This window comes from Cervus elaphus, chromosome X (genome assembly GCF_910594005.1).
Source record: "Cervus elaphus chromosome X, mCerEla1.1, whole genome shotgun sequence".
NCBI lineage: Eukaryota > Metazoa > Chordata > Mammalia > Artiodactyla > Cervidae > Cervus > Cervus elaphus.
The window spans coordinates 77,109,902-77,127,562 of record NC_057848.1 but is presented as its reverse complement, the minus strand read 5'-3'; the positions used below and the strand labels follow the sequence as shown (position 1 = coordinate 77,127,562).

Here is a 17,661-nt window from a genome sequence, read left to right as displayed (position 1 = left end):
TAAAGGCATGCCTTAAGGAGAGCAGTGCAAAAATGACCCTATATAATGCCTTGTATTATAAGGTAAAATACCTATCTTGTAAAGTGCCAATCTTGTGCTGACCATGGGCCAATCATTGACTAGGTCATGTTATCTTTGGTATCCCAGTGATGGTATGATGGCAATCATGATTTTGGATATGCTACAACATCTATATTTTCATAGGTGAAATGAATTTCTATAATGAGAACAATCTGTCTAACCTCTTAAGACTCTATCCAGTAACTCATAGAATATGATGTAACTCAGAATACTCTAAGGTATGTACTGTGTATTTGAATTTTTCTATTTTATTTGTAGCCCTTCCTTCTCCCATACCATCATAATTTAGACACCCATTCACTTCAGCAGGGATGATTTCAGAAATCAGTTTTGCAGTCTTTACCTCTTTTCCCTTTGTTCTCATTTTCTTGCTTACAAACAATTGATTAGCTGTCATTTACCTAGGATGCATAAAGAATGCTTCCTTGAACTAAAGAGTGTATAAAACAACACATTAATATAGCCAGACATTGAAACAAAGCCCCATTTACTCGTTTCAAAATAGAAAATCAAACTATGAAGATGAACATGTAACTTTATTGTTCAAATATGAGAATTGTAGGAATTTGTTGACGTCTCCCACCATAAATTTTAATCTTCATTATGCTGCATAATCTGACACATATTTGATAGATCAGTTTTAATTAGGACAGTTTTCATATAATGAAGATTTTTGATGAGTTGACTTTGAAAGAGAGGAGGCAGATGTATCACGGATCCTTGGCACTGGGGACCATGAGTTGCCTCTCTGTTGCAGGTTAGGAAAAGGACTGTGATAGGCTGACATATTGCTGTACCTAACTGGAAATTTAGAAGGCTCCACCATCAGTCCAAAATAACTGCTCTGTAATGGAGATATGATGTGGTTCTGAGAAATAGAAGTAATTGTAGTAGTAACGTTGTCAATGAGGCCATTTGCTTGAGTGTAGCTGCTATGTGAGTGCCAATTTAAAATGCTCAACTGATTTAAAACAGCAGGTTGATCTATCACAATCTGTTCTGTTTGTCTAACTGATATTGATGATGGGGAAGGAAAATCACACGGAGCTAGGGCACTTCTATTAGCGACTGTCTGCCTGGTATAAGGCTTCCGTATGAAAGGCACACTTAAACTTGTCGAGGCTGAAAATGCACTCTCCCCGCTAGTTTCAGGAAGAAAATTAGAGTTACGATCATCTATGTTGCCCCATGCTTTAACATGCTTCTTCTTGTAATCTGGAACTAATGAAGATATTGGAGAGACATTTTTAATCCCAACTCTTCTTTTCAGTCTTAGTAAAAGTTGGGGATAGCCTCTTTTGAAATTTGGATTATGATAGATCTGTATCTAAAATCAAAGGAGAAAATTATTTAGTTTCTTTATAAACCAAGGTAAAACTGACAAGCAAAACTAAACTATAAGCATTTACTCTTTTAATGATACAAATGAAATAGCATCAAATAAAATACCTCCATTAGTAGTTTTAACATCTTACATGTTAGAGAGAGGCGTTCTGAAGATGGCAGAAGAATAAGATGGGGAGACCACTTTCTCCCCCACAAATTCTTTGAAAGAACATTTGAAAGCTGAGCAAATTCCACAAAACAACTTCTGAATGCTGGCAGAAGACATCAAGCCCCCAGAATGGCAGCCCATTGTCTTTGAAAGAAGTTAGGACAAAATATAAAAGATAAAAAGAGACACAAAAGATGTAGGGAAGGAGATCTGTCCCAGGAAGGGAGTCTTAAAAAAGGAGAAGTTTCCAAACATTATGAAACACTCTCACCAGTGTGTCTGTGGAGAATGTTGGAATCTCAGAGGGCTACATAACTAGGAGAAAAATAAATAAATAAATAAAACCCACAGATTACATGCCTAAAGGCAACTCCCAGTGCTCGTATCTGCCACCAGCAAGTGTGGGCTGAACAGGGAGGTGCAGGCTGCATTGCTTAGGGTAAGGACAGGGCCTGAACTGCCCGAGGCATCTGAGGGAACTAACATCAGATAGCAACCACAACTGTGGGATAGCCAGAGAGAGAGAGAGAGTCAGAGAGAACTATCCCATGAAAAGCCCTAACCTAAGGCACAGTGGGGCCCGCTCACAGAACAAAGGACTGAGCAAATACCAGAGGAGAGCTAGCCGGCTGCAGACCATCCCATCACCCCTGGAGACGGGGAGGCAAGCAGGGGCAGCTAGAGCCGGAAAGGGGCAATATCGGTCCCAGGGAGGCATCCTCTACCAAACTGCAAGCAGGCACCCAGTTGCTAACCAAGACTTCTTGGGATTCTGGATGGTTGACATCAGCCGGGAGGGTCACGGCCAGAGATCAGTTCCCCAGAAGAGACACACAGCACACCTGAGACAGGCACACCCGCTGCCACCAGGAATCCAAGCGGCTGGGACCAGGGAGGTGATAAGATGCACCCCCCAACTGGGGAGACTACTAGAAGCACCTGGACGCCTGAGCTGCTGGGACCTGGGAAGGGCACAAAACACAGGCCCAACTGAGTCCACGCCTTTGTGGAGTACCCGAGAACCTTACCTGAGTGGCTTAGACCTGGGAAGTGCACACAACCCAGGGCCCGCTTCAGACAGTGCACTAGCAGAAGCAACATAGATCCTGAGAAGTATAAACTGGGAAAGTGCACGCACCCTGAGCTGGGGCAAACCCAGTGCGGCCGAGTCTTCGAGCATTTCCGACGCCAGTGATATTTCTTTACAGTGTTCCTCCCTCCCCACAGCACGACTGAACAAGTGAGCCTAAATAGTGACCACTTTTGCCCCCTTGTGTCAGGGTGGAAATTAGACACTGAAGAGACCAGCAAATAGAAGAAACTAAAATAAACAGAGGGAACCACTCTGGAAGTTATAGGTGCAACAGATTAAAACCCTGTAGTTAGCACCGACTGCATTGGAAGGGGCCTATAGGTCTTGAGAAGTATAAACCAGATCAAGGGACTATCTGAAACTGAACTGACCCCACACTGCCTGCAACAGCTCCAGAGAAATTCCTAGATATATTTTTACTTTTACCATTATTTAAGTTATTAGAGTCCTCTATTACTCCCTAATTTTCATTTTTATAACCTACTATTACCTTGCCAAAAAAGACCCTATTTTTGAAGCAAACTTCATATATATATTTTATAATTTTTGTGACTTTTTTTTAATACTGCATTTTTGAGAGTCTAACCTCTACTCTAGATTTTTAATCTTTGCTTTTTGGTATTTATTATCAATTTTGTGCCTTTAAGAACCCAATCTTCAGTACCCATTTTAACTTGGGAGTGTGATTACAGCCTTGATTGCTCTCTTCTCCTTTTAACTCTCCTTTTTCTCCACCAGGTCGCCTCTATCTCTTGCCTCCCCCTTCTCATCTCTACCGAACTATGTGAATCATTTTGTGTGTTCCAGACTGTGGAGAACACTTAGGTAACTGATTACTGGCCGGATCTGTCTCTCTCCTTTTGACACCCCCTTTTCTCTTCCTGGTCACCTCTGTCTCCTTCCTCCCTCTTCTCATCGCTGTGTAACTGTTAACCCCTCTGAGGTGCCCAGACTGTGGAGAGTACATAGAGAATTGATTACTGGATAGCTTTCTCTCTCCCCTTTTGAGTCCTTTATCTCTATCTCTATCTCCTCTTCCTCTATCTCTATCTCCCTATCTACCTCTATCTCCCTCTTCCCTCTTCTCATCTCCATGTTACTCTGTGAACCTCTCCGGGTGTCCCTCACTGTGGAGAAGCTTTTCATCATTAACCTAGATGTTTTATCATCAGTGCTGTATAGGTGGAGAAGTCTTGCGGCAACTGTAAGAATAAGACTGAAAACCAGAAGGAGGAGGTTTAACTCCAAAACCTGAGAACACCAAATAACCCCTGACTCCAGGGTACATTAAATGATAAAAGCTCATCCAAAAGACTCCATACCTACACTGATACCAAGCACCACCCAAGGGCCAGCAAGTTCCAGAATGAGACATACCAGCAATGCAGGAACGTAGCCCTGAGCTTCAATATACAGACTGCCCAAAGTCACACCAAACCCATAGACATCTCAAAATTCACTACTGGACACCTCATTGCACTCCAGAGAGAAGAAATCCAGCTCCACCCATTAGAACACCGAAGCAAGCCTCCCTAACCAGGAAACCTTGACAAGCCACCCGACCAACCCGATCCACAGCGAGAAAGAGCCACAATAAAGAGGAACCACAAAGTGCCAGAATACAGAAAGGCCACCCCAAACATAGCAATGTAAACAAGATGGAAAGGCAGAGAAATAATCAGCAGGTAAAGGAACATGATAAATGCCCAACAAACCAAACAAAAGAAGAGGAGATAGGGAATCTACCTGAAAGAGAATTCAGAATACTGATAGTAAAATTGATCCAAAATCTTGAAAACAAAACGGAGTTACAGATAAACAGCCTGGAGAAAAGGATTGAGAAGATACAAGAAATGTTTAACAAGGACCTAGAAGACATAAAAAAGAGTCAATCAATAAGGAATAATGCAATAAATGATATCAAAAACACTCTGGAGGGAACCAACAGTAGAATAACAGGGGCAGTAAATAGGATAAGTGAGGTAGAAGATAGAATGGTAGAAATAAATGAAGCAGACTGGAAAAAATAAAAAAAATTAAAAGAAATAAAATCACCCTCAGAGACCTCTGGGACAATGTTAAACACACCAACATTTGAATCATAGGACTACCAGAAGAAGAAGACAAAAATAAAGGCCATGAGAAAATACTTGAGGAGATAATAGTTGAAAACTTCCCTAAAATGGGGAAGAAATAGCCACCCAAGTCCAAGAAACCCAGAGAGCCCCAAACAGGATAAACTCAAGGCAAAACACCCCAAGACACATATTAAGCAAATTAACAAAGATCAAACAGAGAGAGCAAATATTAAAAGCAGCAAGGGAGAGGGGAGGAACTAAGATGGCAGAGGAATAGGATGGGGAGACCAATTTCTCCCCTACAAATTCATCAAAAGAGCAAACTGCACAAAACAACTTCTGATCGCTATCAGAGGACATCAGGTGCCCAGAACAGCAGCCCATTGTCTTCCAAACGAGGTAGGACAAAGTATAAAAGATAAAAAGTGAGACAAAAGAGCTAGGGACAGAGAACCATCCCGGGAAGGGAGTCATAATAGAGGAGGTTTCCAAACACCAGGAAACCCTCCCACTGGTGGGTCTGGGGGAAGTTTTCGAATCTCAGAGAGCAACCTAACTGGGAGGAAAAATAAATAAAACCCACAGATTACATGCCTAAAAGTAACTCCCAGCAGAAAAGTACCCCAGACACTCGCATCCACCACCAGCAAGTGGGGGCTGAACAGAGAGGAGTGGGCGGTATTGCTTAGGGTAAGGACCGGGCCTGAATGCCCTGAGGGCAATTGGAGGGAGCTAACGTGAGATAGCAACTTAAACTGTGGGATAGCAAGAGAGAGAGAGAAAATTAACCAGCGAAAAACACGCTAACCAAACACACTGCCAGCCATTCGCAGAACAAAAGAAAGACTGAACAATTCCAGAGAAGAGCTAGCCAGCTGTGGACTGGCCAATCCCCCGTCAGAGGCAGGAGACAGGGGGGAGGGGAAAGGGGCAAACTCGGCCCCAGAAACGGCATCCCCTACCAAGCTGCAAACAGGCTTACAGTGTCTAACCAAAGACTTCCTGAGATTCTGGATGGTTGACATCCACCGGGAGGGTTGCAGCTAGAGACCAGCTCCCCAGAGCAGATACAAGGCACACCGGACCAGCGCACGTGGAAACTGAGGCTGGGACCACTGAGGGGGTAAGGTGCACTGCACCCAGGGAGAGTGTGCTCGTCAAGATCCTGGCCTCCTGAGCTGCTCGGGCCAGGGAAGGCACAAAACACAGGCCCAACCCAGTCTGTGCTTTTGTGGAGTACCCAAAACCTGGAACCGCACACAACTCAGGGCCCGCTCCCTATAGAGCAGCCTCGAGCCTGAGCAGTGTAGACGGGGAAAGCACATGCGCCGAGAGTGGGGACAAACCCAGTATGGCTGGAATACTGCGACTGCTCCCCACACAGGCCAGTGACATTTCTCTGCAGTGCCCCTCCCTCCCCACAGCACGACTGAACAAGCAAACCTAAACAAGAGACCACCTCTGCCCGCTTGTGTCAGGGTGGAAGTTAGACACAGAAGAGACCTGCAAACAGAAGCCAAATAAACAAAGGGAACCGCTTCAGAAGTGACTGGTGCAACAGATTAAAATCCCTGTGGTCAACACCGACAACACCAGAAGGAGCCTATAGATATCGAGAAGTGTAAGCTGGAACAAGGAGCTGTCTGAAACTGAACCAAACCCACTCTGTGAGCAAGAGCTCCAGAGAAATTCCTACATATATTTTTACTATTTTTTTTAATTAAAATTTTTTTAAACCTTCCTTTATTTTAGTTTTTTCTTTTATTTTCTTTTAAAATTCCCTACTACTCCTCTATTACTCCTTAAATTTCATTTTCTTTTATTTTTTTAAAGTCCTCTATTACTCCTCCATTACTCCTTAATTTTCAGTTTCATATATTTTTACTATTTTTTTTCTCTTATTTTCTTTTTTATTTATTTATTTATTTTTTTTGTCATACATTGATATGAATCAGCCTTTTACAATTTTTTAATTGATTTTTTCCTTTTTTTCTTTTCTTCTCTTATTTACTTCTAGAGTCCTCTATTACTCCTTAACTTTCATTTTCATTCTCATATAATTTTACAATTTTTTTAAATATTTTTTTTATTTTTCTTTTAAAGACCTCTATTACTCCTTAATTTTCATTTTCATTTCACTCTAGCCTTGGGGGAAAAAAAGAAGACCCTATTTTTAAAGTGAACTTCATATATATTTCTTAAATTTTTTGTGTTTTTGTTGTTAATATTGTATTTTTAAGAGTCTAACCTCTACTCTAGATTTTTCATCTTTGTTTTTCAGTATTTGATATCAATTTTGGACATTAAGAATCCAATATTCAGTACCCATTTTTACTCAGGAGTGTGTTGATTACTCTCTCCCACTTTTGACTCTCCATTTTCTCCCCCAGATCACCTCTATTTCCTCCCTCCCCTTCTCTTCTCAATCCAATTCTGTGAATCTCTGTGGGTGTTCTGGACTATGGAGAACACTTAGGGAAGAGAGTACTGCATAGATCTCTCTTTCTCCTCTTGAGTCCCCCCTTTTCTCCTCCTGCTTATCTCTATCTCCTTCCTCCATCTCCTCTTCTTCATGTAACTCTGTGAACCTCTCTGGGTGTCCCTCACTGTGGAGAATCTTTTCACCATTAACTGAGAAGTTTTATTATCAGTGCTGTATAGTTGGAGAAGTCTTGAGGCTACTGGAAGAGTAAGACTGAAATCCAGAGGCAGGAGACTTAAGCCCAAAACCTGAGAACACCAAAGAACTCCTGACTACAGGGAACATTAAGTAATAAGAGATCACCCAAAAGCCTCCATACCTACACTGAAACCAACCACCACCCAAGAGCCAATAAGTTCCAGAGCAAGACATACCATGCAAATTCTCCAGCAACGCAGGAACATAGCTCTGAGCGTCAACATACAGGCTACCCAAAGTCAAACCAAACACATAGACACATCTCAAAACTCACTACTGGACACTCCATTGCACTCCAGAGAGAAGAAATCCAGCTCCATGCACCAGAACACCGACACAAGTTTCCCTAACCAAGAAACCTTGACAAGTCAATCATCCAACCCCTCCCACTGGGAGAAACCTCCACAATAAAAAGGAACCACAGACCACCAGAACACAGAAAGGCCACTCCAAACACAGCAATCTAAACTGATGAAAAGGCATAGAAATACCCAACAAGTAAAGGAACATGAAAAATGCCCACCAAGCCAAACAAAAGAGGAGGAGATAGGGAATCTACCTGAAAAAGAATTTATAATAATGATAATAACAATGATCCAAAATCTTGAAAACAAAATGGAGTTACAGATAAATAGCCTGGAGACTAGGATTGAGAAGATACAAGAAATGTTTAACAAGGACCTAGAAGAAATAAAAAAGAGTCAGTATATAATGAATAATGCAATAAATGATATCCAAAACACTCTGGAGGGAACCAAGAGTAGAATAACGGAGGCAGAAGATAGGATAAGTGAGGTAGAAGATAAAATGGTGGAAATAAATGAAGCAGAGAGGAAATAAGAAAAAAGAATCAAAAGAAATGAGGACAACCTCGGGGAACTCTGGGAAATGTGAAATGCCCCAACATACGAATCATAGGAGTCCCAGAAGAAGAAGACAAGAAGAAAGGCCATGAGAAAATACTTGAGGAGATAATAGCTGAAAACTTCCCTAAAATGGGGAAGGAAATAGTTACACAAGTCCTAGAAACCCAGAGAGTCCCAAACATGATAAACCCAAGGTGAAACACCTCAAGACACTTATTAATCAAATTAACAAAGATCAAACACAAAGAACAAATATTAAAAGCAGCAAGGGAGAAACAACAAATAACACATAAAGGGATTCCCATAAGGATAACAGCTGATCTATCAATAAAACTCTTCAGGCCAGAAGGGAATGGCAGGACATACTTAAAGTAATGAAAGAGAATAAACTACAACCCAGATTACTGTACCCAGCAAGGATCTCATTCAGATATGAAGGAGAATTCAAAAGCTTTACAGACAAGCAAAAGCAGAGAGAATTCAGCACCACCAAACCAGCTCTTCCACAAATGCTAAAGGATCTTCTCTAGAGAGGAAACACAGAAAGGTTGTATAAAAGCGAACCCAAAACAACAAAGTAAATGGCAACAGGACCATATCTATCAATAATTACCTTCATCTATTGCTGATTCATGTCAATGTATGACAAAACCCACTGAAAAAATAAATAAATAAATAAATAAAAAATAATTACCTTCAATGTAAATGGGCTGAATGCCCCAACCAAAAGACAAAGACTGGCTGAATGGATACAAAAACAAGACCCCTATATATGCTGTCTACAAGAGACTCACCTCAAAACAAGGGACACATACAGACTGTGTTATGCCCGATGTCTGAATCCCCGAGTGGGAATTGAGAAGGCCTCCAAGACAATGCAACTCGCAGAAAGGGAAGTTTATTTCTGACTCGAGCCAGGACTCTCTGCCACAACCAACACAGTGCTGCGGGTCAGAGAGCCCGGAGCTCAAGCTGTTACACAAATTTATAGGGTGAGAATCGGATTGGTTACATGTTTGCAAAGCAATTTCATTGGTCAAAACTTTAGCACGCGTGGGATTTTCCTGGGGGTTTCCTCCCCGTTCCTAATTTCCTAATTGGCAAACAGCGGTCAGTATTAAGTGCCTAATTGGCAAACAGCGGTCAGTGTTAAGCGAAAGCTAATTGGTTGTATCCAGGTGGCCTGATAATCTTACTAAGTAGGAAGGCCTACTCCTAATATAAGCTGCATTACTTCTGCTCACCTCACAACTGAAAGTGAAGGGATGGAAAAAATTATTTCACGCAAATAGAGGCCAAAAGAAAGCAGGAGTCGCAATACTCATATCAGATAAAATAGGTTTTAAAATAAAGACTGAGCCACTGTGGAGAACAGTGTGGAGATTCCTTAAAAAACTGGAAATAGAACTGCCATATGACCCAGCAATACCACGTCTGAGCATACACACCAAAGAAACCAGATCTGAAAGAGACACATGTAACACTACGTTCATCGCAGCACTGTTTATAATAGCCAGGACATGGAAACAACCTAGATGCCCATCAGTAGATGAATGGATAAGGAAGCTGTGGTACATATACACAATGGAATGTTACTCAGCCATTAAAAAGAATTCATTTGAATCAGTTCTAATGAGATGGATGAAACTGGAGCCCATTATACAGAGTGAAGTAAGCCAGGAAGATAAAGACCAATACAGTATACTAACATATATATATGGAATTTTAGAAGATGATAACGATAACCCTATAAGCAAAGAAGAAAAAGAGACACAGATGTATAGAACAGACTTTTAGACTCTGTGGGAGAAGGCGAGGGTGGGATGTTTAGAGAGAACAGTATTGAAACAAGTATACTATCAAGGGTGAAACAGATCACCAGCCCAGGTTGGATACATGAGACGGGTGCTCAGGTCTGGTGCCCTGGGAAGACCCAGAGGGATGGGATGGAGAGGGAGGCAGGAGAGGGGATTGGGATGGGGAACACATGTAAATCCGTGGCTGATTCATGTCAATGAATGGCAAGAACCACTACAGTACTGTAAAGTAATTAGCCTCCAACTAATAAAAATAAATGGAAAAAGTAAAAGCAGCAAGGGAGAAACAACAAATAAGGGACAAGTGGATCCCATAAGGATAGCAGCTGATCTTTCAATAGAAACTTTTCAGGCCAAAATGGAATGGCAAGACGCACTTAAAGTAATGAAAGAGAAAAACCGACAACCCAGATTATTATACCCAGCAAGGATCTCACTCAAATATGAAGGAGAAATCAAAAGCTTTACAGACAAGCAAAAGCTGATAGAATTCAGCACCATCAAACCAGCTCTCCAACAAATGCTAAAGGATCTTTTCTAGACAGGAAACACAGAGAGGATATATAAACTCAAACCGAAAATAACAAAGTAAATGGCAATGGGATCTTACTTATCAATAATTACCTTCAATGTAAATGGGTTGAATGCCCCAACCAAAAGACAAAGACTGGCTGAATGGATACAAAACCAGGACCCTTATATATCTTGTCTACAAGAGATCCACCTCAAAACAAGGGACACATACTGACTGAAAGTGAAGGGTTGGAAAAAGATATTCCATGAACATAGAGACAAAAAGAAAGCAGGAGTAGCAATACTCATATCAAATAAAATAGACTTTAAAATAAAGGCTGTGAAAAGAGACAAAGAAGGACACTACATAATGCTCAAAGCATCAATCCAAGAAGAAGACATAAAAATTATAAATATATATGCACCCAACAAAGGGGCACCACAATATGTAAGGCAAATGCTAACAAGTATGAAAGGGGAAATTAACAATAACGCAATAATAGTGGGAGACCTTGACATCCCACTCACACATATGGATATGTCAGCTAAACAGAAAATTAACAAGGAAACACAAACTTTAAATGATACAATGGACCAGTTAGACTTAATTGATATCTGTAAGACATTTCACCACAAAACAATGATTTTCACCTTTTTTCTCAAGTGCACATGGATCCTTCTCCAGGATAGATCACATCCTGGGCCAGAAACCTAGCCTTGGTAAATTCAAAAAAATTGAGCTCATTCCAAGCATCTCCAGACACAATGCAGTACAATTAAATGTCAATTGCAGGAGAAAAAAATATTAAAAATTCCAACATATGGAGGCTGAACAACACGCTTCTGATTAACCAAAAAATCACAGAAGAAATAAAAAAGAAATCAAAGTATGCATAGAAACGAATGAAAATGAAAACTCAACAACCGCATACCTATGGGACACTGTAAAAGCAGTGCTTAGGGGAAGGTTCATAGCAATACAGGCTTACCTCAAGAAAGGGGGAAAAAGTCAGATAAATAACCTAACTCTACACCTAAAGTAACTAGAAAAGGAGGAAATGAAGAACTCCAGGGTAAGTAGAAGGAAAGAAATAATAAAACAGAGCAGAAATAAATGCAAAAGAAACAAAACAGACTATAGCAAAAATCAACAAAGCTAAAAGCTGGGTCTTTGAGGAGATAAATAAAATTGACAAACCACTGGCCAGACTCATCAAGTTAAAAAGGGAGAAGAATCAAATTTTAAAAAATTTAAAATGAAAATGGAGAAATCACAAGACACTATACAGTAATGAAGGACCATAAGAAACTACTGTCAGCAACTATATGCCAATAAAATGGACAACTTGAAGAAATGGACAAATTCTTAGAAAAGTACAACTTTCCAAAACTGAATGAGGAAGAAATGGAAAATGTAACAGACCCATCACAAGCACGGATATCTAAAATGTAGTCAGAAGTCTTTCAGTAAACAAAAGCCCAGGACCAGATGGCTTCACAGCTGAAAAAATTTAGAGAAGAGCTAACACCTATCCTACTCAAACTCTTCCAGAAAATTGCAGAGGAATGTAAACTTCCAAACTCATTCTATTAGGCCACCAGCACCCTAATACCAATACCAGACAAAGATGTGACAAAAAAAGAAAACTAGAGACCAATATGACTGAGGAACATACATGCAAAAATGTTTAACAAAATCCTATCAAACAGAATCCAGCAACATGTTGAAAAATAATACATCATGACTAACTGGGCTTTATACCAGGGATGAAATTATTCTTTAATACTCGCAAATTAATCAATGCAATACACCACATTAACAAATTGAAAAATAAAAACCATATGATTATCTCAATAGATGCAGAGAATTCCTTTGACAAAATTCAACATCCATTTATGAAAAAAACCCTCCAGAAAGCAGGAATAGGAGGAACATACCTCAACATAATAAAAGCTATATATGACAAACCCACAGCAAACATTATCCTCAATGGTGAAAAATTGAAAGCATTTCCCCTAAAGGAAATGTTCCTAAAGGAACAAGACATGGGCGCCCACTCTGGCCACTATTATACAACATAGTTTTGTAAGTTTTGGCTACAGCAATCAGAGCAGAAAAACAAATAAAAGTATTCCAGATTGGAAAAGAAGAAGTAAAACTCTGTGTGCAGATGGCATGATCCTCTACATAGAAAACCCTAAAGACTCCACCAGAAAATTACTAGATCTAATCAATGAATATAGTAAAGTTGCAGGGTATATAATTAACACACAGAAATCCCTTGCATTCCTATACACTAACAATGAGAAAACAGAAAGAGAATTTAAGGAAACAATTCCATCCACCATTACAAGGAAAACAACAAAATACTTAGGAATACATCTACCTAGGGAAACAAAAGACATATATATATAGAAACTATTAACCACTGATGAAAGAAATCATAGAGGACACAAATAGATGGCAAAATATACCATGTTCATGGATTCAGAGAACCAATATAGTGAAAATGAGTTTACTACCCAAAGATATCTATAGATTCAATGCAATCCCTATTAAGCTACCAATTGTATTTGTCACAGAACTGGAACAAATAATTTCATAATTTGTATGGAAACACAAAAAACCTCGAATAGTCAAAGCAATCTTGAGAAAGAAATGGAATTGGAGGAATCAACCTGCCTGGCTTCAGGTTACATTACAAAGCTGCAGTCATCAAGACAGTATGGTACTGGCACAAAGACACAAATATAGAACAATGGAACATAATGGAAAACCCAGAGATAAATCCATGCACCTATGGACACCTTATCTTTGACAAAGGAGGCAAGGATATACAATGGAGAAAAGACAACCTCTTTAACAAGTGGTGCTGCTAAAACTGATCAACCACTTGTAAAAGAATGAAACTAGAACACTTCCTAACCCCATACAAAAATAAACTCAAAATGTATGAAAGATTTAAACGTAAGACCAGAAACTATAAAACTGCTAGAGGAAAACATAGGCAAAACACACTCTAACATAAATCACAGCAGGACCCTCTATGACCCACCTCCAATAGTAATGGATATAAAAGCAAAAATAAACAAATAGGACCTAATTAAACTGAAAAGCTTTTGCACAACGAAGGAAACTATAAGCAAGGTGAAAAGACAGCCTTCAGAATGGGAGGAAATAATAGCAAATGAAGCAACTGCAAAGAATTAATGTCAAAAATATGCAAGCAACTCTTGCAGCTCAATTCCAGATATGATATATAAATGACCTAATCAAAAAATGGGATAAAGAACTAAACAGACATTTCTCCAAAGAAGACATACAGATGGCTAACAAACACGTGAAAAGATGCTCAACATCACACTTTATCAGAGAAATGCAAATCAAAACCACAATGAGGTACCATCTTACATCAATCAGAATGACTGCTATCCAAAAGTCTACAAACAATAAATGCTGGAGAGGCTGTGGAGAAAAGGGAACACTCTCACACTGTTGGGGGGAATGCAAACTAGTACAGCCACTCTGGAGAACAGTGTGGAGATTCCTTTAAAAACTGGAAATAGAACTGCCATATGACCCAGCAATCCCACTGCTGGGCATACACACCGAGGAAACCAGAACCGAAAGAGACACTTGTACCCAAATGTTCATGACAGGACTGTTTATAATAGCCAGGACATGGAAGCAACCTAGATTTCCATCAGCAGACTAGTGGATAAGAAAACAGTAGTACATGTACACAATGGAATACTACTCAGCCATTATAAAGAATACATTTGAATCAGTTCTAATGAGGTGGATGAAACTGGAGCCTTAGAGTGAATTAAGCCAGAAAGAAAAACACCAATACAGTATACCAAAGCATATATGTGCAATTTAGAAAGATGGTAACGATAACCTTATATGTGAGACAGCAAAAGAGACACACACGTAAAGAACAGTCTTTTCGACTCTGTGGGAGAAGGCAAGGGTGGGATGAATTGAGAGAATAGCATCAAAATATGTATATTAACATATATGAAACAGATCGCCAGTCTAGGTTCAAAGCATGAGACATGGTGCTCATTGCTGGTGCACTGGGATGACCCAGGGGGATGGGATGGGTAAGGAGGTGAGAGAGGGGTTCAGGATGGTGAACACATGTACATCCATGGCTGATTCGTGTCATGTATGGCAAAACCACTACAATATTCTAATGTAATTAGCCTCCAATTAAAATTTAAAATATGGTTTAAAAACCATGAAAGCATAAGCACTAGAAAAAAAAAAAAACCTTACATGTTAGAAGCAATTATGATCCTCAAGTAAAAATATGTTGTAAACATATACAGTAAATACCAAGTAAAAATATGTTGTAAACATATATAGTCAATCCCACTTTAATTAGCTTCAGGACTTGTATCCGGTTTCATTCATTGCTAGGAATGTTTGTTAAATATCAAATATTTTAACCTCTAGCTGTTCTCAACTTCAAAAAATAAAGCTTTTCAACAGTTTGTTATCTCAATTTTAAATTCAGTTTTAGCTACATATGTGAACATGCTTTCTAGGTTACATGATTTAATCTTACATATTGCCAATAATAAGTGAAAAGTTTGGAATACCTTGCTCAAAACAGAGACATTGTTTTCTTCTTCCAGAAAGTCAGCTAGTGAAGCAGATCTTTGAAAAGTTTGTTGCTTTTTTCTAAACCCATAAAGGTTAAGCTGTCGAACTATACTTTTCACACTACGAGTTTCAAATATTCTGAAAGGGGCCTTTCTTTCTAAGACTTCTTTCTTGAAGACTTCTTCATTGATCACTATAGAAGTGCCACTCTCATCCCACCAAATAGATTTAAACTGATCACTTTCAACTATCTTCCAAAGTTTTTGAGGAAAATTGAGTGAAAGAAAATCGTTCAATTCATCTGTTTCAGAGACAGAAAATATGTAACGTGGCATTTTTAACACTACTTCCTCAAACAAAGCCTGAAAGGCTGCTTCTTCAATGATAGATCTCAAAACTGAGTCCTCAGTATGTGTGTAATCACACAAAGGGGATCTAATGGTGGTTTCTGAACCAGTTGATTCATCTCTAGGAAGCACATCTTGAAATTCTGAAGAAAAATGTGCCATCTCAAAGAAATATTTCCTCAGATACTTTTCTTATCTGTCTGATTTTACACTCCACAACTTCAAATGCTGCCTGGCTGGCCTACAGGGATAAACTTTCTAGACCATCACAGTGGTTCTCAAAGTCAAAAAGCTGTGACATCACAAAGTCACTGGTCTCCTAGCAATTGAAGGGTAGCTGTGACATCACAAAGTCACTGGTCTCCTAGCAATTGAAGGGTAATGTTCAACCAGTGTCTACTTCTGTATCAACTTAAATACAGGCTGCTTACATAAATAGTAACCAAAAATGTGAAACCTGCAAAATCTCATTCCTAAAGAATATTTACACAGAAAACTCACATCAATAAATCTACTTGGTTCCTGAAACAAAAGTGATTCATCACTCTTCTATATACACATTCTTAGCATTCAGTACTGTTACCAAACCAAACTTGGGTCTGCTCGCTTCTGTGCAATAAAGTCAGTCAACTGATTGTGCATTGCAGTGAAAGCAAGTGTAATGTTTATTGTAGGACCAAATAAGGCGTCCTAGCAGCTGGTGATTAAAAGACCCACACTCCCCAAATGCTTTCAGGGGAAGGATTTAACGACAGAGTCAGGGTAGGCCATGGGGTGTGTGATCAGTTTTAGGACATTCTACTATGGCCTGTTACTGAGGATATTGGGAGACAACATCATTGACCGGCTGGTTCCATCTACTATGTGGTCTATGTACTTAAATTTCAGCCTGGTTAGGGCTTTAGCATCTCTAAAACTGTGCACAGGATATTGCTCAGAATATTATCTGTGGCCCTTGAGGAGGAACTAAAGATCCTTGACTTTGCTTAATGGCTAAATCCTTATTATTTTATATTGCTTGATTATTTTCCTTTGTTTCTGCCTTTTCTAACTTCTCTGATTAAAATTACTCTTGGAACATGAGGAGGTCTACGATCCCCTATGTCTCTCTCTTTCTTTCATACTTTTCAATCTAAAGAAGAGACTGCTTAGAACAAGAAAAGAAATACAGTGTTGGACTTAGAGGTTGATCTTAAATGTGACAGAAAATCTCAGTTGCAGGTTCAATTTCTGTTTTCAGTGTCCTGCCCCTCACCACCAAATCACTGAGCAAGTGAAAATGAATAAGAGGCTCCCACACCCGTGTTCATGTTGAAAACCAGACATGGGAGAGGCTTTCAAATAGAAGAAGAAAATATTAGCAAAGAAGTGTAACCCAACCCAGAGGTGACAGGTTCAATGAAATAACAGTCTGTAGTTAATGCCGAGACTGTTCACTTGAGGGGCAACAGTAGCCTTTCACATGTACAAACTTCAACAGACTATCTGACAATGTACTGACACCATAAAGGACAAAACAACTTCTTAGAAATTCTGAGATCTATTTCTATAATTATGATTTCTTTAACTTTTAAAACTTTTAGTGCTTTATTATTCCCTAAACTTTTATTTCTATTGACTATTATTACCTTTCTAAAAAATAAACATAAATTTTTTAAACATTTTATATATATATATATATATATGAATGATTTTGGCCTCTTTTTTACACTACTTAAACGAGTCTAAATTTTATTCTTGGTTGTTTATTTCTGCTTTCTTAAAATGGTTATCAACTTTGTAGCTTTAGAAACAACATCTTTAGGATCTGCTTTCACTTAGGGATTTGTTTCCTGAGTTGATTGCTCTCTCCCCTTTTGACTCTCCCTTTTCTCCCTCTAGGCAACTCTATCTTCCTCCGCCTTTTTCTCTGCTCTATGTAACTCTGTGAATGCCTTTGACTGTTTCTGGATGAGGAGAGTTGTGTCACCATTAACCTAGGGATTTTAACTTCTGTATTGTGTGGATGTGGATTTTTGATGCTACTGTAACTTGGGGACAGAAACCAGAGGCCAGGACGTTGATTCCAGAACTTTAGAT

The 17,661-nt window shown here is 39.3% G+C and overlaps 1 protein-coding gene across 1 annotated transcript; it reads right to left on the bottom strand.

Annotated features, from left to right (window-relative positions):
* Nucleotides 1–721: 721 nt before the first annotated feature.
* On the bottom strand, nt 722–15,744 carry LOC122689814 (heat shock transcription factor, Y-linked-like). The gene is made up of 2 exons (XM_043896567.1): nt 15,232–15,744; nt 722–1,408 (listed from the first exon to the last, which is right to left on the bottom strand). The coding sequence occupies exons 1-2, from the start codon at nt 15,742–15,744 to the stop codon at nt 722–724; spliced, it is 1,200 nt and encodes a 399-aa protein (XP_043752502.1).
* Between the last annotated feature and the right edge of the window lie 1,917 nt (nt 15,745–17,661).